This window comes from Lithobates pipiens, unplaced genomic scaffold, assembly GCF_037356315.1.
Source record: "Lithobates pipiens isolate NorthernLeopardFrog02 unplaced genomic scaffold, aLitPip1_a1.2 Scaffold_3, whole genome shotgun sequence".
In the NCBI taxonomy this organism is placed as follows: domain Eukaryota; kingdom Metazoa; phylum Chordata; class Amphibia; order Anura; family Ranidae; genus Lithobates; species Lithobates pipiens.
The window spans coordinates 244,808,674-244,834,090 of NW_027507790.1; the positions used below are offsets into that span (position 1 = coordinate 244,808,674).

Here is a 25,417-nt window from a genome sequence, read left to right on the forward strand (position 1 = left end):
CATGAGGCTTTAGGTGCTCCTCCTCCTTCTGTAGGCCCAAACCTGGCCGTTCTCATGAGAATATACCTGTAATGACCATACATGGCTGGAATTTTGGCCGATTCCTTCAGAACTGGCCAAAATGTGAGCCATGGTGGACCTATCTTGACAAACTTCGATCTGAAAATCGAAGGAACTGAGTGGTAAGTCGTCATCTGAAAATGACTGACTGTATCCAGTTTGATGAAGTCACTGTTGGGTATTATGGTAGTCATGGAAGAAGTGGCTTCCAGAATACGATAGTTGGCAGAGGGAGGGATTCCTCTATTCATGCAGTTAAGCTTGGATGGGGTAATCTCTTGATTTATTTTTTTCTTTATTCAGCCCTTGGAGCTGAACTAAGAGAAATCTTAACTTGTATTACCAACTTTTATTTGTACGATGATCTTTCATAAAATATACTGCTGATCAGCTGGATTGTGCACACACGAGCAGTTGGCCCACCAGTTCCTGTAGACACCAATATTTAATAGTGCAATGAGCACAGCACTAAGTGCACTGCCCACAGCACCCCATCAGTGGCCATCTTGTACCCCAGTGACTACAGCACAGCCGAGTCTGATTTGGCTGGTTTGCGTTCTTGGTGTAATGTCTGAAGAAGGTCTAATGCCACGTACACACGATCGGAAATCTTGTCGGAAAAAGCTCTGATGGTTTTCCCGTCGGAATTCCGACAGAAATCCGCTCAAGCTGTCTTGCCTACACGCGGTCACACCAAATTCCGACCGCCAAGAGCGGTGACGTTCAACAGGTACGACGGGACTAGAAAAAGGAAATTCAATACCTAGTAGCCAATAGCTTCCGTCTCGTAGTTGAATCTGAGCATATGTGAGTTTTTGCACGTCGGAATTTCCGATAGAACGTTTTTCAGTCTGGAAAATTGAGAACATGCTATCAAATTTTTGCTGGCGGGAATTCAGCCAGCTAAATTCCGATGGAGCATACACACGGTCGCATTTTCCGATGAAAAGCTCTCATCGGTCTTTTCCTGGCCAAAATTCCGATCGCGTGTACACGGCATTACAGGCCGTTGCCAAGTGTAGACTGAAGGGTCATGACTGGTGAGTTGGGAGAATGGCCAAGCGTCGCGTCTTTGATGTTTCAGCAGAAAACTCCTTTCTATGTCTAATGGCACTCAGGCCGCTGTCTTGGTGAAATAATGGGCATCAGTTACAAAGCAAGTAAGCTTTTGGAGAAGCCTCGGGCTAATGTCAGGCGTGTGACTCTACTGCTGGTGTTTTGTTATTGCCAGCGGAAGAATTGCTAAGAGCCTGCCTGTTCCTAATGGATCGCTCCCTCGCTAGCTGAAGCAGCACAATGTCGCTCCCATCGCTAGCGGTCAAAGTGATTTACTGTATTTGATATGTATTCTGAAAAATGATGTTCTAATTGAGGCTCCTCACAAAGGTGTTTTGTTTTTAGTAGTTTCATTGTGAATAAGAGAAACTTTCATCAGTGGTAATTTTGTTACTTTCAGATTACCGCTAGTCACAGGTTTTATTTAAAGCTGATCTCCGGTTGGCTATAAAAAAAAAAAAAAATACAATTATTGGTGATCGCCCATGCCCCTTCCCTGGGTATATTTTATGATCACCAGCTTCTGCCCTGCAATGCAGTGGCAGGCGGCCCGTCCTGATCAGTGCAGTGCTCCTGTCCCAATCTTGGCGGACTGTTCCGTGTTTTTTTTTTTTTTTTTTTTAAATGAGCTTTGAGTACATCACCCGCAAACGGATCAGTGGTGTGAACCGGGCAGATAAGGAGGCAAGACATTTTGCCTTGGCATGCGCCGCTATAGCCACCTAACGCAGTCCCTCCTCATCTGGTGTGAACGGCCCTTCGTTTGGTGGATGGATATTGCAGAGCAATGCTTACCTTTATTCCTCTGTGTCATGGCAGCTGGCTATCTTCCTTGCTCCTCCTCCAGCCCCAGGATGTGGGCAGACCCTCCGGGTCGTTTACCCCCTTCCTGACTAGAGCACTTTTTTGCGATTAGGCACTGCCTCATTTTAACTGACAAATGCACGGCCACGCGACATTGCACCCAAACAAAAATGACGTAATTCCCCCCCCACAAATAGAGCTTTCTTTTGGTGGTATTTGATCACCTCTGCGGGTTTTATTTTTTAGGCTATAAACAAAAAAAGAGCGTCAATTTTGAAAATGGAGCAATTTTTTTTTTACTATAATACCCCCCCCCAAAAAAAAAAAAAAAAATATATATATATATATATATATATATATATATATATATATATATATATATATATATATATATATATATATATATATATATATATATATATAATTTTCCTCAGTTTAGGCCAATATGTATTCTTCTACATATTTTTGTTTAGAAAAAAATCACAATAGGCATATATTGATTTAGTTTGCGCAAAAGTTATAGCGTCTACAAAATAGGGGATACATTTCTGGCAATTTTTATTATTATTTTTTTTATTAGTAATGGCGGCGACCAGCATTTTATTCAATTATTTTTTTATGGGAACTGCGACATTATGGCGGACACTTTTGACACTATTTTGGGACCATTTTCATTTATACAGCGATCAGTGCTATAAAAATGCACTGATTATAGTGTAAATGACACTGGCAGGGAAGGGGTTAAACACTAGGGGGCGATGAAGGGGTTAATTCTAACTGTGGAGGGGCTACTACTCACATGACAGCGATCACTGCTCCCAATGAGAGCCCCATTCTGCGGCTCCGTGACATGATCGCCGGGACACCGGTAGACATCAAGTCCGCCCACTAGCCCCGCACATTAAAGGGGACATACAGGTACGCCCATTTGCCCACCACTGCCATTATGCCGAGGTATATCGGCAAGTGATTGAAGGGGTTGTAAAATCAGAAGGTTTTTTTATCTTAATGCATTCTATGCATTAAGATAAAAGCCTTATGTGTGCATCAGCCCCCCCCCCCCAATCACACCCTAATACTTACTTGAGGTCCCTCTCTGTTCATGAATGTCTCAGCCGTCCCAGATCCTCCTTCCTGATTGACTGAGATGCAGCAGGGGTGCCATTGGCTCCTGCTGCTGTCAATCAAAGTCAGCTAGCCAATCAAGGGAGAGAGGGGCCGGTGCTGGGGCAGGGCTCCATGTTTGAATGGACACACGGAGCTGTGACTCGGCTCGGGTGCCCCCATAGCAAACTGCTTGCTGTGGGGGCACTGAACAGGACGGAGGGGCCAGGAGCAGGGAAGAGGGGCACAAAAAATAAAGATCCGGGCTGTTCTGTGCAAAACCACAGCCCAGAGCAGGTAAGTATAACTTTTTTGTAAAATCTTGTTTTTTTCCTATAAAAATAACAATCACTTTAAGCCTGAAAGTTTATTTTTTGTTGTCTGTACTATTGGTGGAAAATTCCCTTTACTTCCTGTCTCAGAGACACAACAGGAAATTGAAGGATATCTCCCAAAGTGAGAGGAATTCCCCTCTTAGCTGTCACCGAAACAGATGTCCCCATTGGAAGATCTCCCCTCTGGGGACAAATGTCAAAGTGTGGATTTTCCCCACCTTCTTTTTAGGTCACCAGTGCAATTAGAGGGGTGAATCTCCCCACTGGGGACACAGACGGCAATAAAGCCCTTCCCATTTAAAGCCAAAAGGTTTTGCTTAGAGATGCACTTTAATTCCCAGCCGCACAGCCGCTAGATGAAGAACCTGAAGTTCTAAGTAATCTTTATGTATGGAGCCTTACCAATGACGTATCCGTACACGCAATTCATTTATTTTTTCAAGTTCAAAGGTTTACTAATACTTTAACCCCTTAGTGACTACACCCTTTTCTCTTACCGTTTTCAACCAGGAAATCCGCCTACGCTGGCTATATTTAACCATTTAAAATACCCTTGGGAGCATCTTGTGTTGTGTGCACATGCCAAAGCTCTGCACAGCCGCAGTCATTTACTGCCGGCATGAGGGGCGCTGGGATGCCAATACCAATAGCATGGCATTATTATAAACATCTCGCCGCCGCTGCGCGGGTACACCAGCGCTTTGTGACGGGCTGCAAGGTGAAAATAAAAGGAAGAGGTGCTTTGTACAGGAATCGCTGATAAAGATGAAATATACCTGCGCTCATGATTGAGGGGCGTATCATGGGATGCAGGGGAGTTTTCTGAATGGAGTGGGCCTTTGTACAAGATCGTAAGTTGGGGCCCCCTTCCTTAAGACTCTACACCAATGGTAGTGAATTAAAATTAAGAGGTCCAGTCAGTAAAATTTTCTTCCACCAGAGGTCCGAATGCCATGTGTGTGCTATCGGATCCTTCACATCACAGCCCCCCCTCTCTTCTTAGTCTAGGTTCACCTCTCTGTGGGTGGGAAACGTGTGCAAAATCGCATGCGTTCCTGACCCACAGAGAAATGCACTGCACTTTATCCAATGTGTGGCACATTCGCACCTACAGCACATTTCCACACATACCAAACCACATGGTGCTGCAGCACCATGCACATGCAGTTTGATGGGGTGCGATTTAACAAAAAAGTGGGTTGGGACTTTTTTCTTTGTGTTTCTCATGGTAGGGCAGCCCATTAAAATGAACGGGCTGTCCTACCTGTGATGTGCACATTCAGATGCACTTGCACAGATCTGAATCAAAAATCACAATCGCAAATCTGTTCTTATATTCGAATCCTCTGTCCCCCCCCTCACATCAGTTGCTCTCACCTTCACATTACTATCATCAGCCTCCATTTATATTACTGTCCCCGCCCTCATTACTGTCCCCAGCTTGCCCCTCGCCCCCATTACTGTCCCCAGCTCGCCCCCATTACTGTCCCCAGCTCGCTCCTCGCCCCCATTACTGTCCCAAGCTCGCTCCTCGCCCCCATTACTGTCCTCTGTGCCCCCATTACAGTTCTCAGCTTTTTTAAGACTGTATATAGCTGGTTGCTAAGGAGGGCACTGGGAAGCCGGCCACAGTGTCCTTAACAACTGATGAATCATCAGCTGTCAGCGGGCTACCCCGCTGAATGTAAAAAATAATTTCTGGCAAAAAAAAAATCTCTCCCACGTCCATACCAGGCCATCGGGCCCAGTATGTATTTCGAAGGGAACCCCTCACGCACCCCCCCCCCCCCCTCTAAACCATCCCAGGCTGCATGCCCTCAACATGTTGGGGTGGGTGCTTTAGTGCAGGGGGCCATGCTGACAACTGATGACTCACGGTTGTTAAGGATGTGGTGACCGGCTTCCTGGCCCCCTCCTTAGCAACCAGTTATATACAGTGAATTTGCAGCTAAAAAACAAAACACCAGTCATGCTAAAATCGTGGTAAAAACACAGTACTTGTGTCTTGGATGCGGGTCTATTGAAGTCCTATTACATGCAAGACGCTGCATTTTGCGGGGAAAAAGTCCCCGACCTTTTCCAAAACTGCAAAGGCACAAAATGCATTGATGTGAACATGTTCCATAGGAAACCATGTTAAATTTCCCTGCATTTCTGCAAATGTATCAAAAAAAGGCATTGGTGTAAATCAAGCCTCAATCGGCATACATCTCTTCTCCGTTGTGCAGTCTCAGGCTCATGATGTTCCCAGGCATGGGAATGTGTTTCAGCATGTACCACTCATGCAAGTAAAATTGAAAGGCAATCCGGTAACAGATAATTACAGCTCAGCCCTCGTCATTCTTGTTCTTCCTGTCAGTCGATTTTTCTATGTCCAAAATGGAGGTGGGTATCAAGGAGCACATGGCCTCCCCTATGTGACAACCACCAGGCTCAAACACTTACTGTTATATTCCATTGTTTGGTAGATACTGGATACCTAACCCACTTGAACATTTCTTGTAGCTCTCAGGATGTCTGTTGGTGAGATCTCTGCGCGGAGTTCCCGAGTCCGCACGCCCGCTGTATATATCAATGGCTCCCACTTTTTCTGCTGACTTAATTAAAATGAAATTATGGGCAAAATAATACATATGTTGTAATCTGTCCATCTAATACTACCATTTCCACTGGTTTACAATCCTGATGTCCAAAAATAATCTCCACAATAAGGTAGAGGAATGAGCGTAACAACTGTAGGACAGGAAGGATGTAAAATGGCAGGATCGCCAGTTGAAATTAAGAAAAAAAAAAAAAAAAGCAAAAAAATAAAACCCCAAAAAACAAATGCAGCCACCACATGTATGAACTAGTAATCTGCAGTATATTACGTTTATGCTATTAGGTTTAGATACACTTTAATGATATTGATGAGAAGAAATTGGAACACAAAGGTGGGTGGGAACACCCAAAACCCCTATGTGGACGGGAACAGTTGGAAGTGATAGCTGGGAGCTCTTGGTAATGGAGGATCAGATACTTTAAAAAATGAAGTGGGTGGAGTGGTATCTGCAGCGGATGTCTTGACAGCTAGCAAGATTTCCCAGAATGTTTTTACTCCGTGGTGCTATCAGTCTGCCAATTCTTGGGAGTGTTCAGTAGATGGCATGAGGACACATTCATGGGCGGGCACCCTTGCATTTGGATGCTGCAGAGAGGATGTGGGCACTTGGGAGCAATGTTTGTTAACTTTGACATTTCCACTAACTAGTCTTGTGTTTATCAGTATTGACGAGAAGAAGTTGTAAACACAAATAATGGGTGAGAACACCCACAACCCCTAGGACAGTGATGGCGAACCTTGGCACCCCAGATGTTTTGGAACTACACTTCCCATGATGCTCATACACTCTTCAGTGTAGGTGAGCCTCATGGGAAATGTAGTTCCAAAACATCTGGGGTGCCAAGGTTCGCCATCACTGCTCTAGGAGGACAGGAACAGAGTTTGAAATGACAGGGAGGTCTTGTTGGAGGATCTGAGACTGGAGAGGAGTTTGGGCGTTTTTGAGGAGCTCTTCCAAACCCACATGGTTGAGCCCACCAGGAAGCTGTCGCCTGCAATGAGCCAATGAGTTGTGGCTAAGGCATTACCCGCCCTGCAGCCGCATGTTTACTCGCCTCTTGTATACATCTGGCTGTGTTGCATGCCCCCCCCCATAGATGACTGGATCATTACAGGTGTCCGCTTCCTGGTGGGCTCAGAAGAACACATGAACACGTCCAAACCTGTAGGCATGAGAAGCCAGGGGAAGGTCCAGCTACAACAGGGGTCGCCAAACGTTCTAAACAATGAGCCAGTTTACTGTGCAGACATAAGGTGGGCCAGACTGTGTGGCCATCAGGAGTTTAATATGTCCCAGCATCAGTTGGAGTAAACATTGCCCCCATCTTTAAAGTGGTTGTAAACCCTTACAACCAACTTTGACCTACAGGTAAGCCTAGATTAAGGCTCACCTGTAGGTCCAAGAAATATCTCCTAAACCTATACGGTTTAGGAGATATTTACCGAAAGACAAGCACCGCTGTCTATGGCGCATGCGCCGTAGACAGCGGCACGCAGGCGCACTGAGCGCGCCGCGGTCAACGGCGATATGCCGCGAGTGGCGGCTCCCGTGCGCATGCGCGGGAGTGACGTCATCGCGGCTTTGCCGAATGACAGCGGCGGAGCAGGAGACCCACCGAGAAGATGGATGCGCCGGACTACAGGGGACAGCGGTGACTTCGCTGGCTCCTGTGTCAGGTAAGTGACACATAATGGACTACTATGCGATGCATAGTAGTCCATTATGCTTTACCTTTGCAGGGAATGAGAGGAAGTAAACCCATCAGGGTTTACTTCCTCTTTAATGTCAATGAGAGGAATTGAGACACATTGTTGGAGTCATTGGTAGGAATTGTGCCCCATCCTTGGTGTCATTGGTAGGAACAAAGGGCCAGTTTACTGTCCTCCAGACTGGCTTTCAGGAGTCGAAAAAAACACTATCAGTTGGAGTAAACAATGCCCCATTGTTGGTGTCATTGGGAGGAACCCTGCCCCTTTGTTGGTGTCATTGGTAGGAATTGTACCCCTTCGTTGGTGTCATTGAATGAAATGGTGCCTCAAGGGCCCGATAAAACCATAGAAAGGGCCTCATCCAGGCCCCAGCTACTGATTGGAGACCACTGACCTACAATAATAATTTTGGGCAGACTTGCCCTTTAGGCCCGGTTCACACCGCTGCGGGGGGAGATCCGGATGTGATTCGCACAGCAAATCACATCCGTTCTCCGTAGCGATGCGAGTTCAGCCATACAGATAGTATGGCTGAATTCGCAGCGCTCCCGCAGCAAACTCGCACGGGACCCTTTTTTGGGTCCGCAACAGAATCTGATCGCATGGGGGTTCACACCATGCGATCCGATTCCTGTGCGAGTCGGCAGATCGCACTGCGATATGCCGACGGATCTGGGGGTGTCATTAACATAACATTGACACTCCCAGCCGTCCGCATAGGGCAGTGTGAACTGCCGGCGGGAGGTGTGCGATGCGGGTAAACGCCGCGGATTCGCGGCGTTCCCGCATCGCTATAGTGTGAACCCGGCCTTAAAAGCGGTTGTGCAGGAAACTTCTACAGCTTTCAAAAGAACATTCGGAGGGAGTTGTAAAGGGTGGATTTTTTTTTTTTGGTTTGTTTACAGAAAAAACGACCAGAAATTCCTGTCCATTGCTTTTGTTGCAGTATAATGTGCAGCTCTAGGCTTGCAGTGCTCAGCAATGGAACAATCCATGTGACCTGTGACATCTCTGACTTTCCACGTTCCCTCTGTTGTGATCTCTGTTACACGGGACCGGGGGGGCCCCGAGCTGACTGCCCTGGGGGCCAGTAAAAGCAGTCACTGCTATGCTAAGCTCTGCTGATGTGAAGGCGCTTTTGATGGAGAGGTAACATTAGTAGGAGGGGGAATCGCAGCATCTGACGTCATCCCTCGTTGTTCTTGTTAGTAATTAGCATTGAGATTCCCACCCTTCCACCGCCTCGTACACATGATCAGAGCCGGTTATCCTCCATGGCACGATCGTTCTCTTCCTCAGGGTTAGATGAACAGTGAGTCATTGCCGGCAGTCTGGGGAGAATAAAAAATAAATGTAATTGTAGCATCGAAGATACAGAATTCCAAACAGTTTGGGTGTTGCGTTGTAAATTTGTTGTGAATGGAAACTCAGAAGAAAACATCTCAGCTAGCTCTTAATTATCAGCGATGCTCACCTTATTTCCAGAGCTGTCCATGGCAGACCCACCAATCCGGAGCCCCCTTCTTCCTCCTTTCAGCCAATCACGTTCAGTTCCTGTAAGACCAGGGAGGATGCTGCAGAGAGCCCCCCTCCCCGTCTGATGATGTGATGCTGCTTTCTGCCTTCATCAGGAGCCTAGCTTTGTTTTTAAACACAACCCGCCTGAGCTGTCCCGCATGGAAGCTGCTAAAGCTAGCCAATCGTAGGCAGCAGATTAATTTCCCGCCGCTCAGCCACACACATACAAAGGCCATTTATATGTGCATCTCTGGAGTGGGGAATGCCTCCGCTGCCTATGACCACCTCACCCAGCCACATGTGTACGTGATGACGTCACCACGTGACACGTTTCTCTGTAGTGTTTTCATCAGGAGCCTTACTTTGCATTCAAGCTAGAAATAAAGGTAGGTTATCTACAGAGGATGATTTTTTTTTTTTTTTTTTTTTTAGGACTTCTCTATCATTGGTGCATAGGTGTCAACTGTCCTGGACGGAGATGAGCTCAGGTGTGTTTGGACACAAGTCTGAACCCACCTGAGCTGCCCTGCATGGAAGATGTCAAACCTGATGGCCAATCATAGGCAGCAGATAAATTTCCCGCTCCACAGCCATACGTATACAAAGGTCATTTATACACGCAGCTGCGGAGTGGGGAATGCCACTGCTGCCTATGACCTCATCCAGCCACATGTGCGTGATGACGTCCCTACCTGACACATTTCTCTGTAATTTCTTCATCAGGAGCATGGCTTTGTGTTCAAACTAGAAATAAAGGTAGATTATCTACAGATGGTTGTTTAAAGCTGACGGCCAATCATAGGCAGCAGATATATTTCCCGTCCCTCAGCCAGACCTTTACAAAGAACTTCCTCATCCAGCCACGTGTGTGCGTGATGACCTCACCGATCAACGTGTTTCTCTGTAATGTCTTCATCAGGAGCCTGGCTTTGTGTTCCAACTCAAGTCTGAACCCACCTGAGCTGTCCTGTCAGGAAACTGTCTAACCTAACAGCCAATCATAAGCAGCAGATACTTTTCTCTCCCCTCAGCCACTCGTATACAAAGGGCATTTATAGGTGCAGCTCCAAAGTGGGGACCTCCTCCTCAGCCAGCCACGTGTGTGCGTGATGACGTCACCGATTGACCTGCGTCCGAATACACCTGAGCTCTCTGTCCAGGACAGTTGGAACCTGCGCAGAAATGCATCAATGATGAAGTCCTAAAACAACCACCCTCTGTAGATAATTTGCCTTTACTGTCCCACACAACTTGTTCGGTGGGGTGACCGTTACAGTCTTCCGATTTTGCATGTTCTTGTTGGTAAAATGCATTTAGATGTGAAGGGGTTAAGTAGTGTTCCCGCACTTGTTACTGCAGGCTGTTGTAAAAGTCTCGCTGTGCGCTGGCTCACCACAATTTATGTAGCGGCGGTCAGTATGTGCAGCGTTTGCTTTGCTCCTGTCTGTTCTGTATTAGTCACCGGGCTGAATAAGGAAATCCTGCAGCGGCTTTGTGATTCCACAGTGTTGTAGTTTTATGACACTTCTCAGTGCGTTGCTTCCGGGGCTGATTCATCATGAATCACGCGTCACGCAACCTGGAAATTTCCATTTGTTTAAAGCTGAACCCTGGCTTTCCCTTCAGTCTCACACAGTGCTACAATATCCTCTCCTGTACTAAAATGGCTTGCTCGTATATCACTGCACACTGTGAGCTTCTCGCAGTGTGCAATAGAAGCTGCAGCCAGTTAGAACCTGCCTCCTTTCCTGGAGGGCATCCAGCATCATCTAGCACCAGGGTGGATCCCATTTTACATCAAGTTGATTTAAAACGCAATTTAAATCACTAGTAAAAAGACTTGCTTTTAATCATGTTTTTTAAAGAGCAACTGTCATCTCTGTCCCACCGCGGCTCCTCCTCTGACCCGCTGTTGACTCCCCGACAGTCCCGTTCAATTTAATGGGACGGCTGGTGATGCGGCAATGACACAGCAAGGTGAGGGGCAAGGCGGCATCGGGTGAGTGGATGCCGCTAACAGGCACTGCCATGATGGATCTGAAATGACAGGTGCTCTTTAAATGTAAGGACTTCTTGCTGATAGATTCTTTAACCGCTTCCCGACTGCCTAACGCCGATATACGTTGGCAGAAGGGAACATACAGGCAGATTAACGTATCTGTACGTTGCCCTTTAAGAGGCAGCGTGCGCCCGCCGGGAGCTCCGTGACCGTGATCGATGGTCCTGCGGACCTGATGTCCACGGGGATATCCGCAATCGTCTCACAATGAGGCTAATGTAAACATGCATCTCCCCATTCTGCCTAGTGACAGTGTCATTGATCTGCTCTCCCCGTGATTGAGAGCGGTGATTGGTGACGTGTCACACACAGCCCCTCCCCCACCACAGTTAGAATCGCTCCCTAGGACACACTTAACCCCTATAGCGCCAACTAGTGGTCAACCCCTTCACTGCCAGTGACTTTTGTTACAGTAGCAATGCATTTTTTTTAGCACTGATCACTGTATTAATGCCAGTGGTCCCAAAAATGTGTCAAAATTGTCCGATGTGTCCGCCATAATGTCGCAGTCACGATAAAAATCACTGATTGCCACCATTACTAGTAAAAAAATAAATAAATAAAAATGCCATAAAAGTATCCCCTATTTTTATAGATGCTATAACTTTTGCGCAAACCAATCAATAAACGCTTATTTTTTTTTTTCAATATTTTTTTTTTTTTTTTTTTACAAAAAGTTTGTAGAAGAATTTGTATCACCCTAAACTGAGCAACGAAAATGTTTTTTTTAAATATTTTTATGAGGATATTTATTATAGCAAAAAGTAAAAAATAGTGCATTTTTTTTTTTTCTTTCAAAATTGTCGCTATTTTTTTGTTTATAAAAAAATAAAAACCACAGAGGTGATCAAATACCACCAAAAGAAAGCTCTATTTGTGGGGAAAAAAGGATTTCAGTTTTGTTTGGGTGCAAAATCGCACGACCGCGCAATTGTTGGTTAAAGCCACGCAGTGCCGAAAAGCTTGAAGACTGTCCTATCAGGGTGGGGTGAATTGTGTGCATTGCACTGCTTCGGCTTGCTCAGCAAGTCAAAACTTAAGGTGGAACGGTGATCAGAAAAGGCAGTCTGGCCCCTATGAAAAAACGTTAAAAATACACTATATTACCAAAAGTATTGGGACACCTGCTTTTACACGCACATGAACTTTAACCACTTGAGGACAGAAGGATTTTCCCCCTTAATGACCAGGCCATTTTTTTGCAATACGGCCCTGCGCCGCTTTAACTAACAATTGTGCGGTCATGTGCTGCTGTACACAAACAAAATTTATGTACTTTTTCCCCAGAAATAGAGCTTTCTTTTGATGGTATTTGATCACCCCTGCTTTTTTTTTTTTTGCTTTGTAAAAAAAAACTCTTCCTCAGTTTAGGCCAATATGTAAAAAAAAAAAAAAAAATCGCAATAAGCGTATATTGATTGGTTTGCGCAAAAGTTTTAGCGTCTACAAAATGGGGGATAGATTTATGGCATTTTTTGTATTTATTTTTTTCATATTAAATGTTTTTTTTTTTTTTTTTTTTCTAGTAATTGCGGTGATCAGTTTATTTATAATTTAAGTTATTATTTTTTATTTTTTTTTGGGATTGCGGCAGACAGATTGGACATTTTGACACTTTTGGGACCAGTGACATTTATATAGCGATCAGTGCTATAAAAATGCACCACTTTTACTGTATAAATGTCACTGGCAGGGAAGGGGTTAACACTAGAGGGCGATCAAGGGGTTAAATGTGTTCCCTGGGAGGTGTTTCTAACTGGGGGGGGGGAGGGGACTGACTGGGAGTACAGAGAGATCGCTGTTCCTAATTACTAGGAACAGACGATCACTCTGAACTCCCCTGTCAGAACTGGGATCTGTTTGTTTTTGCATTGACAGATCCTCCTTCTGGCTCTCTGGAGCGATTGCGGCCATGCGCATTGGCTCCCGTACTGTGGGCAGCTGTTAAAGGGACCGCCATACGGTGATTTACAGGAGTAAGCCGACCTGCCGCCGTATAATGATTGCTGGTCGGCAAGTGGTTAATGGCATCCCAGTCTTAGCCCGTAGGGTTCAATATTGAGCCGGACCACCCTTTGCAGCAATAACAGCTTCAACTCTTCTGGGAAGGTTGTCTACAAGGTTTAGGAGTGTGTCTATGGGAATGTTTGACCATTCTTCCAGAAGAGCATTTGTGAGGTCAGGCACTGATGTGGACGAGACGTTCTCTGCTCTAATTCATCCCAAAGGTATTCAATCGGGGGGCAGGTCAGTCAAATTTCTCCACCCTGAATATGCTCATCCATGTCCTTATGGACCTTGCTTTGTGCGCTGGTCCATATGATTTGGTGGAGGAGGGATTATGGTGTGGGGTTGTTTCAGGGGTTGGGCTTGGCCCCTGAGTTCCAGTGAATGGAACTCTTGAGGAGTCAGCATATCAAGACAATTTTATTGCTCCCAACTTTGTGGAAACAGTTTGGGGATGGCCCCTTCCTGTTCCAACATGACTGCTCACCAGAGCACAAAGCAAAGGTCCATAAAGACATGGATAAGGGAGTTTGGGGTGGAGGAACATGACTGGCCTGACCTCAACTTGATAGAACACCTTTGGGAGACTGTGGGCCAGGCCTTCCCAGCTACATCAGTGCCTGACCTCACAAATACTCTTCCAGAAGAATGGTCAAACATTCCCATAGACACACTCCTAAACCTTGTGGGCAGCCTTCCCAGAAGAGCTGAAGCTGTTATAGCTGCACAGGGTGGGCCAACTAAACTTCGAACCCTAGGAGGAATTATGGTGTGGGGTTGTTTTTCAGGGGTTGGGCTTTGCCCCTTAGTTCCAGTGAAGGGAACACTTAAGGCGTCAGCATATCAAGACATTTTGGACAATTTTCATGCTCCCAACTTTGTGGGAACCGCTTGCCCATTCCTGTGCCAACATTACTGCGCACCATAGAGAACAATGGGTGGATGGACCCGATTGGTCCGCTGGTTTGAAAGGGTCCTAAAGCTCTTGCTTTTTAAAGAGGAGCTACACTCCTGGGACATTCCCGCTCTCCACTTCTACACTGCCATTCCAATATTTCCTATGCAGATGTGTGAACTGATCTTTACTTCATTCCTTTTCTAATGCCGACACGTTCCACAGCACTTCTTGTTTTTGATTTGGAATGACTGTACTCTACCCAACCAAAACCACATCCACATTAGTTTTTTACTGCAGTGTATTTTGACCTACTAATCATTAGAAAAAAAAAACAAATTTTTTGGAACTTTCTTTTCCTAAGTATTTACGTTTGAAATTCTTCCCATCTATGGCGAGCTTTAGGTGTCTCCCACACATCAGTTGCTTGGTAGAAGTCGTTTCCTTTTATTAGTGGTTCTGTGAAACAGACTTTTCGTTTTCTCTGCTGTCACATGGCTTTCGTTCTGTACTTTTAGGTTATCATTTTGTGGGCTTGAAGCAACCCCTCCATGGTCACGATGTGGCACCCATGCCATTGCATGTTTAGTGGAAAGAGACTTGTGGCACATCTTAAGAGGACGCTGCAGAAGAGGAGATTTTGTGAACTAGATGAACTTGTGGTTGCTTATGATGGGGGGGGGGGGGGGTGGTGTATTGGTGTGGTTAGTTTCCAATAGAATTCAAAGCAGATGAGAGCTTAACGCTGACCCATTCCACAGCATTTTACATGCACATCCATCCCTGTGCCAAAGGATCTTGCCATATTATTGAAACGCATGTCGGGCCCAGTTTAAGTGGGAGTTGAACCAGAGACCTTGGCAATGTCATGCTAGGAACCCTACCAAGGGAAATAGATGTTTTTATTTCCTTCTATTTAGACTAGGGGTCTCCAAAATTTCTAAACTAAGGACCAGTTTACTGCCCTTAAGGCTGGGTTCACATTGCCATAGCAGGGCTCACAGCAGGGGTCCATTGCGTTCCCGTTCACCGTTTCAAGTCCAATTTCTGTCTGAATTTTTGGCTGAGTTTGGACATGAAATGGACCAGAAGACTCGCAGGAGTCCTGTGCAATTCGCTCCAGGGATGTGTGAATCGGCTCCATAGAGAGCTGGTCAGAATCTCCTAACATGCAAATTGAATGCAAAAAAGCCTTAGACTTTTGGTGGGGGGGGAAATGGTGCCCCCTCATTGGTGTTAGTAGAAGCAATGGTGCCCCCTCATTGGTGTCAGTAGGAGGAATGGTGCCCCGACGTCGGTGTCAGTAGGAGGAATGGTGCCCCGACGTCGGTGTCAGTGGGAGGAATGGTGCCCCGACGTCGGTGTCGGTAGGAGGAATGGTGCCCCGACGTCGGTGTCGGTAGGAGGAATGGTGCCCCGACGTCGGTGTCGGTAGGAGGAATGGTGCCCCGACGTCGGTGTCGGTAGGAGGAATGGTGCCCCGACGTCGGTGTCGGTAGGAGGAATGGTGCCCCGTCGTCGGGGTCGGTAGGAGGAATGGTGCCCCGTCGTCGGGGTCGGTAGGAGGAATGGTGCCCCGTCGTCGGGGTCGGTAGGAGGAATGGTGCCCCGTCGTCGGGGTCGGTAGGAGGAATGGTGCCCCGTCGTCGGGGTCGGTAGGAGGAATGGTGCTCCAAGGCTTGGATAGAGGCAAGGAAAGGGCCGCAGTTTGGAGACCACTACTTTTAAATGTACATAGCTATAAATGAAAATGCTCTCCATTGTAATTAAACTTTATTTGCTGCATTGTCAGAGGCTTACATTATTACTTTTATACAAGACATGACTTCATCAAAGTTGATGGCAATATGTAAAGGAAAAGGAAATATGCAGAGGAAACAGATTTTTTTTTTTTCCAGCGCTCTATGAAAGAAGGGCTAGTTTTCTGTCCTCGAGGCTTCGGGGGGGGGGGGCTGAACTTTTGGCTCCCCAGGAGTAGAAAATGGTCCAGTTTTAGTGGGAGTAAACAATTCCTCTGTTCTGGTGTTTTGTGGGAATAGAAACATTACATGGCACCTGTGGTCAGCAGGAGGTGGTATAGTGCCCCTTCTTTGGTGTAATGGTGGGAGGAATAGTGCCCCATCATGTCATTGGGAGGAATGGTGCCTCACCATTGGTTTCGTGGGAGGAATGGTGCCCCATTGCCAGTGGGACTGGATAGGGGCAAGAAAAGGGTCGAAGTTTGGAGACCACTGCTTTTAGATGCATTCTGCAAAGAAGCTGGGAGCCCAATGTCCTGGGATGTCTTCTTTCACATAACACATAAGCTAAGGATTTTGTAAGGCAATCGGATGTTTGAACTGACGGGACCCTTGATGATTCTGGCACAGCTTTCCAATGACTCCTGGTGAAAATATGAAGTTGTCTTTGCAAGCTTTCTTAATTTGATGTATTTTAAAACCTAACAATATTTAACATTTTTATGTAAAAACCAACATAATTTTACTAACTATGCAATGTCTGAGACTTTACTATGTCTCCTTACCACCATCACTTTCACTATTCCACAAGCACTCCTTTGTTTTCAGTGACTATGTGGCTAATAATTTGGATTTGCATATCTGTAAATTATTCCTAAGTAGGCCATCCACAGATTCCTCCATCCACGCTACACAGCCACCGTGGCTTTTGTATTTTGAGATGAGCAGTGGTTGCTTTTGGTTAGATGAGCTGCTGAAAATTTCCCAGCAAGGCCATAGATTGGTAGCATTTGAAATTAAGATACTTAAGGAAAGCCATAGAAATATCTTGGTATCCCTTCCAGTCATGTAGCACCTATGTCACTGGCTGCCTACTAGAATGCCAGTGGCAGACTTTTTGATTCCAGCTGTTCCTCATCACTGCTCTTCTTGAGCTACGGTGCCGCTGTGCCCAGTTTTGCCAAAGCCTGTAGCCCAAGGAGGACCCCACCAGGGTCTCTGCAAGTTGATTTCTTTCAAAGAATGTCCTTCATCAGAGCCCCTGGGATCCTTAATAAATTTGTACGTTGGATAATGCACTAGGCCTGTGTTGTCTCTGTTTTTATGTTTTTTTTTTTTTTTCCCACAGTGCTCCCCTGCCCTGCTTTCCTCCAGCTATGGTGCTCTTCTCCCAGCTATGGCCTGTCCCATGCTCTCCAGCTATGGTGTCGCTGTGCCCTGCTCTTCCCCCAGCAACAGTACTCCCATGTCCTGTGAGCTACGGTGCCGCCCGCGCCCCCCTGCTGCCCTGTGAGCTACGGTGCTGCCCGCGCCCCCCTGCTGCCCTGTGAGCTACGGTGCTGCCCGCGCCCCCCTGCTGCCCTGTGAGCTATGGTGCCGCCCGCGCCCCCCTGCTGCCCTGTGAGCAACGGTGCCGCCCGCGCCCCCCTGCTGCCCTGTGAGCTACGGTGCCGCCCGTGCCCTGCTCTCCTTCTGCCCCCGGGGCCTCTGTGCCCTGCTATCTTGCCTCCTACCCCCCCCCCCCTAAAACCCAGTGTGTTCAAATTTCACACTATGACTATTATTTTACAAAGGCAGTTTCACACTTAGATTATCATATAGATGGTTGAATACGTATGAGTCATCTTCATGAATTTATTTTCTCGCGTGCCGCAGTCATTACCACTGACTTTGTGTATGAGCCGCAGTTGTGTGTTCTCAGGCTGCTCTGTCCCGACGTTTACACCAGGAATAAAAAGTGTTAAGTTGTATAAAGTTGTTCTTTTTCTAAGATGCTTTTTGTGTCCAAGAGGATTAACGTTGGGGTGAGCTGACCTTGTGTGATCAGAATGAATTGTAAGTAGGACAGAAGAACTCTGGGTGTCAGGGGGTTAAACAGTGACACTACGCCCTTTGTTTTACAGCGGGCAACAGCCTGTCCTGCCAGCCAACCCTGTGACCAGTTACAATGTACCAGCACAGGCTGCAAAGGAAACTGCTAAAAGCAATAAAAATATGAAAGCAATCAGTTTAATGTCAAAAATCTTTAAATTTAAACAATTAAAAGCCTTGTCTCTGTATTACTTTACTGTGTTATGTACATTGGTAGTGGTCAAGTTTTCTTATTTCATATGCAGGCTCTGCTTCCTGCCTATTAGTGTTGTAGGTTGGTTGTACCTTACTTGATTCTTTTATTTCCCTGCAAGACTACCAGACAAGACCCGACTGAAAACCATAGTTTCTCTGCACTGCGTTATGACGTTTTTTCAGGATTTTTACCCTTTTTTTTTTTTTTTTCCACTTGGTCATCCTGTCAAGTAACACTATTCCTGTCCTAGGATGACCACTCTCGCTAGCTGGCCATAGATGGATCGAATCTCCGCAGTTTCTGTAGACATCAGCCGAGATTCGATCCATCTATGGGCAGGCTGGTTGTACTGAACTGGATCCATTGACTTCAGTACAACTGGCCTGTGATTTGATGCCAGTGTCTATAGCTGCTAGCAGTGATTGTTGTGTTCTGCTGACAGGGACGTCTCCCCACTGGTATAACACAATAGCACTGCAGGAGGGATTCCTCCATCAACACTGACTGTGGTGATAGGGGAATTGAGCAATTTACTTTCCTGCAACCCATGATTGCAGGAAAGAAAATTGCATCATCTATAGCTTGCAGAAATAGGATGGGGTATGAAACCCTGCCCTTTTCTATAATTTTTTTGTAACAAAGAGGAGTGTGGTTCTGTAGTCCTCAAAGATAGCTTTGAAAATGTATAACCGTCACCAGAGATGGAGATCACAAGTTGTCAGCTCGCAAGATTTCAGGCAGGATCAACAGGATTTTTTTTCTACTTATCAGATGGTTATGACAAAACTCTTTCAATGATGTAATTGGCGAACCAATGTAGACCAAACGTATACATAAACCACCTCCGACCGGGTCAGAGCAGAAAGCCATTCGATTAGATATGGCTGTGGCTAGACTAAAATGGAGAATATGGTCACTTGGTCTAAGGTCTGGGGTGTTTAATGTATACAGGTTATGGAGAGGAAGGATCGATCAATTGGGGAATAAGGTTTCCAATTCAAAAGGTCATTCAGCTCGAAATGAATATTTCCGTTCTAAGTAATCTGGTGGGATAAGTCACCCACTTTCTTTTCTGGTGGGGACTTTGGTAGTGAGATTTCCTTGGGAATGGTTCTAGATCTCTTGAAATCTGTCTTGGAGTGTAAGGTGTTCAGACCCTGTTGCATTTTCTATAATATAAAATAAACTAAAAATCTTACAATGGGATTGATTTTTATAAAGGCCTTGGTAGGTGAGAAAACATGACACATCAACCGCACATCTCTCGGATGTATAAGAAACCGTGTGTTTTCACAGGTAGCTTGAGAAACCAGAAAGAATATAGAAACTGAGGGGAGAACCAATCTTTAGAAATACCAAAAAAAAGACTTCATCACATCACTTGACGCATCTCCCTTATTTTATCTTACTAGCTTATCAGAATATCTTGGTCACCTGATTCACTTACAGCTTGTTTGATCACCTATTGAATTGGAGAACCTTTGGATCCCAGAGGAGACATCTCCCTTCGGTGGTTCTATCTCTACATTGTTAGGGTAGAACCTTTTGGATCCCAGAAGAGACATCTCCCTTCGGTGGTTCCATCTCTACATTGTTAGGGTAGAACCCTTTTGGATCCCAGAGGAGACATTTCCTTTCGGTGGTTCTATCTCTACATTGTTAGGGTAGAACCTTTTGGATCCCAGAGGAGACATCTCCCTTCGGTGGTTCTATCTCTACATTGTTAGGGTAGAACCTTTTGGATCCCAGAAGAGACATCTCCCTTCGGTGGTTCCATCTCTACATTGTTAGGGTAGAACCTTTTGGATCCCAGAGGAGACATCTCCCTTCGGTGGTTCTATCTCTACATTGTTAGGGTAGAACCTTTTAGATCCCAGAAGAGACATTTCCTTTCAGTGGTTCTATGTCTACATTGGTATGGTAGAGTCAGAAAACCCTGTGAAAGGTCTTCCCTTCAGGATCTGAGTTTTTTTTTTTTATAAAATTAATGCTTAAACCTCTTGGTGTTCGTCCCACAAACCTTTTTTTTTTTTTTTTTTTTTTTTTACAAGAGTATCATTTATTAAACAATATGTACATACAGAATTATTTTGCATATTATGTAGTCAATACTGTAGTAATACAAAAAAAAAAAGAAAAAAAAAAAACCCCACAAACTTGACATGGATACAGCGATGGGTATATATTCCATTTTAGGTATTTGGTTGTTAATATCTCAACTGACTATGAAACAGAAAAGTATATCTGAGTGTGTATGTAATTCTTCTGAGTATACTGGGTTCCATTAAGAGTGTAGGTTGAAGAGTCGTTCAGTCAGCGATCCCAGACTTTGTTGTATTTAGCAGGACAACCTCTATTAATTTATAGGAATTTTTTATAAGGAAGAGTACTATTGACCTCTGATTTCCATTCGGCAAGGGTAGGAGGTGAAAGCCTCATCCCTTTCCTGGCTAATAGTGTTTCATGTAAGAATATTTTCATAAATTTATCAATCTGAGTCAGGATATATCCCTATTAGACATGACTTTGGGTTCAAAGTAAGGGGTGAGCCCGTAGTATCATGAATACAATCGACAATCTGTTTCCAGAAACCCTGAATTACTGGACAGGACCATAATAGGTGAAAAAATGTGCCGACATTTTGCAGGCACATCGGGCAAGAATTAGGGTGTTCCTTTTTATATTTGGAGTCCTACGACACATTTTATTTGGACGTTCAAAGATTCACCTGGAGCTTCTTGGAGTTGCAGGAGTTGATACTTAGATAAGTCCCCCTGTGATTCCAGAACCATACTAAAGTATTTTCTTCTTTCTAGTCCGAGCGGTAAGAAGTTCAGAAGCAAGCCTCAGTTGTCCAGGTACCTGGGGAACTCTGTTGACCTCAGCTGTTTTGACTTCAGAACGGGAAAGATGATGCCCAGTAAATTGCAGAAGAACAAACAGAGACTAAGAAATGATCCTCTCAATCAAACCAAGGTTGGTTAGAAGCTCCGCTGCCATTTTAGTGCTTATATATAGGCTTTCCATGTACCCATTAAGATATATGAAGATGTTTTCAGTCCAGGAACGGCCATCATTTGTTCCCTGGGGGTGGCCATCAGAGCCTCACTGGTAGGAAGGAAATGACCTAATCCACTGGGTTTGCAATTTAATGAGCATTTGTGTTTTTGATATTAACAAAAAGAATAGTTATCCTTTAACCAAGCCAAGCCTAACATTCTTTCACCTTGACCCTTGCATCACCCTCTCCATGCTGCCTATACCTATGCTACTTATACCCTGTTGTCCTTAACTCAGCAGATCAACAAGTGACCTGATGCGGACCAATGGCTTACGCTGGGCTTGGGTGTTGCTCCTGTCCTCTTTTTTTTGAGCCGGTGGGGATGTGCAGTATTACACATCCTTCCAGCCATGCAAAGCTACAACTTCTGCACCAGGTTTCTTACTGATCTGAGGTATGTACAAGCTTAAAATCTCACTGTACTATGGACTACTGTTAAATGTACCCACGCAATGAGGTTCCCCACCCCAAGTGAGGTTACATGCTTGTTTGGCTGGGGGGGGGGGGGGATACAAAATAAATAGTTGTTTACCATCTTCCTTGCTTTCCTGGCAGCCAGTGCCCTCTCCCACTCTTCGATGCTCTAGAATGTGGGCAGACTCTCAAAATCTTCCAGTTTAGTGCAGGAATGCCAGTTCTGTATTGTTTGTGATGACATCAGAGTGCTGCAACTAGCTGGCCAATCACTGAAATGGCTTCAGGTTATTGGTTGTGTGGAGAAAAGCCTGCAAGAGCTGCCCCTAGGCCAATGCCAGTGCAGTGCAGAGGGGACCCCACTGCATGAAGACATTTAACAGCCTGGATTGGAGCTTTTAGGGTGGCTGTTGGGCTTAGCTTGGTTAATAGTTTACCTGTCCTTTAAAGCTTGAAGGGGGTGGATAGCAGAATGTAGACACTGTATTTGGCTCTTTCAATTGTTATAAAGCTTTAGGTCTATTTTGAAAGTGTAATGTATAAACCTGCTTTAGTTACATAGTAAGGTTGAATAAAGACACCAGTCCATCCAATTCAACCTGAGTGAGTGTCTACAATTTTCCCTATCCCTGTACATTCACATTGGTCCCTACACCCTCAAGGAGCCCACAATCCAAGGTCCCCATTCATATACTAGGGCCAATTTTGCACAGAAGCCAATTAACCTACCTGCATGTCTTTGGAGTGTCCTGTGCGTCTCCGTTTTAGACATTTTAAAACTAAACTTCTGGTAAGCCGCTAAATTTTGTTGGCAAAAGATTTGGCATTCTGTGAAGTTTTGTGATCTGAGCACATCAGGTCAGACTATTTAGCTAGGTCCATAGGGTTAGCTGAACTCCAGACAGTATAAAAAACAATTGCTGTGGTTGTGTGTTATATAGTAGTAATAATAACCACATGTTAATAAAAATTATTAAAGGTGTTGTAAAGGTAAATGTTTTTTCACCTTAATGCTTTCTATGCATTAAGGTGAAAAAACATCTCACACTGCCAGCGCCCCTAGTCCCCCCGTTTTTACTTACCTGACCCCGCAAAAATCCCGCGCTCGCTCCCGCCGTCCTCTTCGCCGCTCAGCCTGGCCGATGATTGGCTGGAGTGGATGGATTGAAAGCAGCGCAGCCATTGGCTCGCGCTGCTGTCAATCACATCCAATGACGCAGCGCGCCAGGGGCGGGGCCGCGTGATACAGCGAGCGGCTATAGCCACCGGCTGTATCACAGGAGCGTGCCCGCAGGTGCTTCTCACCATGTGAGGGAGCTCGCATGAACGTGAGAAGTACCTGCGGGAGGAAGCCGAGACAGCCGCCGAGGGACCCCAGAAGAGCAGGTTCGGGGCCACTCTGTGCAAAACGAGCTGCACAGTGGAGGTAAGTATGACATGTTTTTTATTTAAAAAAAATTACTTTACAATCCCTTTAAGATGCTTACAGTGGTTCTAAAAGCTTAAAAGGGAAGTATGGGATATAAAAATATGACTATATAATAAAAAAAAAAACTTTACTTGCCTAGGTGGATGCAGTATCAGATCAATGTTGCATCCACCATCTGTCCCCTCTGCATCACCCTGTCACCTCATGCACTGCTGATCGCTCAGTTCTCCACTCTTGGCAGAGAGCTATGACAGTCAGTCTACGGCTCTCTGCTCTGCCCCTCCAGTGCTCACTGGAGCGCTGGGAGGGGGGAGGGGCTGGAGCAGCTGGCTCAGTCTTCCAGCATTGCAGCGGAGAGGCTGAGCCAGCTGCTGCTCCAGGCATCTGGGTGGATCCCAACTGTAAAGTCTGGATCTTTCTCTTGCCTGGACAGGGGTGCAGAACGAGCTGCACGAATGTGATCCATGGGGAAAGTAGGGCTTATAAAGTGTTGGCCCTACTGCTTCTTTTTTCAAGGTGTTAAACTGTTAAGACCCTTTCACACTGCCAACTTAAAAGTTGCATGATTTTGCTGCAATTTCAAGTAATGCCTGTATAAACTTTTTGGTCTATGGATCTCAACTCGCATCGAAGTCCGACCAAAGTAGTACAGGGTCTACATTAAAGTTGGTGCGACCTGAAGTCGCAGAGATATGAATGGTGCTCATTGGAAATCGTGGGGTACGATTTGTCATGTGACTTTGCATTCCCAAGTCGCACAAGTGTGAAAGGGGCCTTAAGATTCTTTTATGTATTCTCTGCATTAAGCTAAAAAAATCTTCTGTGCTACAGGATCCTCTCCAGGAACAATCATGTAGGCCAGACAAGTCACAAAAATGTCAGAAGTCCTTATCTGTGCACTTGTTCTAGGTCAGTGATTCATCTGTGACTGATCAGCCCTGGACGCAGACAGCCTGCTGGGGTTCTTGCATGTAATTGGAGTTGGGTCCATTCACAGGTGTGACTTTGGCTTTAGAATCTCAGAATCCTAGAGGGTTCAGATGTTTTCACCTTTTTTAGGCCCCTTTTTACATATGCAAGCCAGACCTGATAGGTTCATGCATTCCTATGGACAGGACTTGACCATTTACAAACCTGCGGGTCTGATCCGGTCCGCTAAAAAAGAACTGAAAGGTCCTCTTCCATTTTTAGGGGGATTGGAATATAGAGTAGTCTGGTGTAAACGGTCAGCGGAGTCTGTTTACTCTCAGCTGCCCATAGAGCAGAGAAGGCTCTGTGTCTGCTCTGCAGAAAATGAGCAGACACTGATATTTCATACCTTCCAATCAGCAGAGGATCTATGAGCTGATCGGAACAGAATCCACCCTGTGTGAAAGGGGCCTTATCCTGATTACATTTAAAGTGATACTAAACACACACTGTTTTAACCGCTTAAGGACCGCCTCCTGCACATATACGTCGGCAGAATGGCATGGCTGGGCACAAGCACATACCTGTACATTGCTCTTTAAGTGCCCAGCCGGCGGCGCGCTCCCGACCTGGTCCTGAGCTTCGTGGCCGCAGGACCAGTGAACCTGATCACCGCTGGCGTCTCGGGATCAGGTCACAGAGCTGAAGAACGAGCAGAGGTCTGTGTAAATAAGCATCTCCTCGTGCTTCCTATGGAGCCTGTCACTGATAGTCTGTTCCCTGTTATCGGGAAAGACGATCAGTGACGTCAGACGCCAAGCCTCGCCCCCCTACAGTTAAAAAAAACAAACAAAAAAAAAAAAAAAACACACACACTTAACCCCTCCCCGCCCCCTAGTGGTTAACTCCTTCACTGCCAGTGTCATTTACATAGAAATCAGTGCATTTAAATAGCACTGATTGCTGTATAAATGACAATGGTCCCAAAAATGTCCGATGTGTCCACCATAATGTCGCAGTCACAATAAAAATCGCTGAGCGCCACCATTACTAGTAAAAAAACAAAATTTATAAAAATGCTATAAAACTATCCCTTATTTTGTAAACGCTATAACTTTTGCACAAACCAATCAATAATCGTTAATCGCGATTAATTTTTTATTTTTTTTACCAAAAATATGTAGAACATATGCCATATGTATCGGCCTAAACTGATGAAAAAAAGTTTTTTTATATATATTTTTTGGGGGATATTTATTATAGCAAAAATATTGCATTTTTTTTTCAAAATTGTCGCTCTATTTTTGTTTATAGCGCAAAAAATAAAAACCGCAGAGGTGATCAAATACCACCAAAAGAAAGCTCTGTGGGAAAAAAAGGATGGCAATTTTGTTTGGGAGCCACGTTGCACGACCGCGCAATTGTAAG

At 45.4% G+C, this 25,417-nt stretch overlaps 1 protein-coding gene across 1 annotated transcript in view; it reads left to right on the plus strand.

The window, feature by feature from the left end:
• The window catches only part of MBD2 (methyl-CpG binding domain protein 2), a 106,792-nt gene that overhangs the window by 13,056 nt on the left and 68,319 nt on the right, over window positions 1-25,417 (plus strand). Inside the window, exon 2 of the mRNA XM_077462997.1 lies at window positions 20,993-21,152. Coding sequence (XP_077319123.1) covers window positions 20,993-21,152 — 160 coding nt within the window. The remainder of the gene's footprint in view (window positions 1-20,992; window positions 21,153-25,417) is intronic.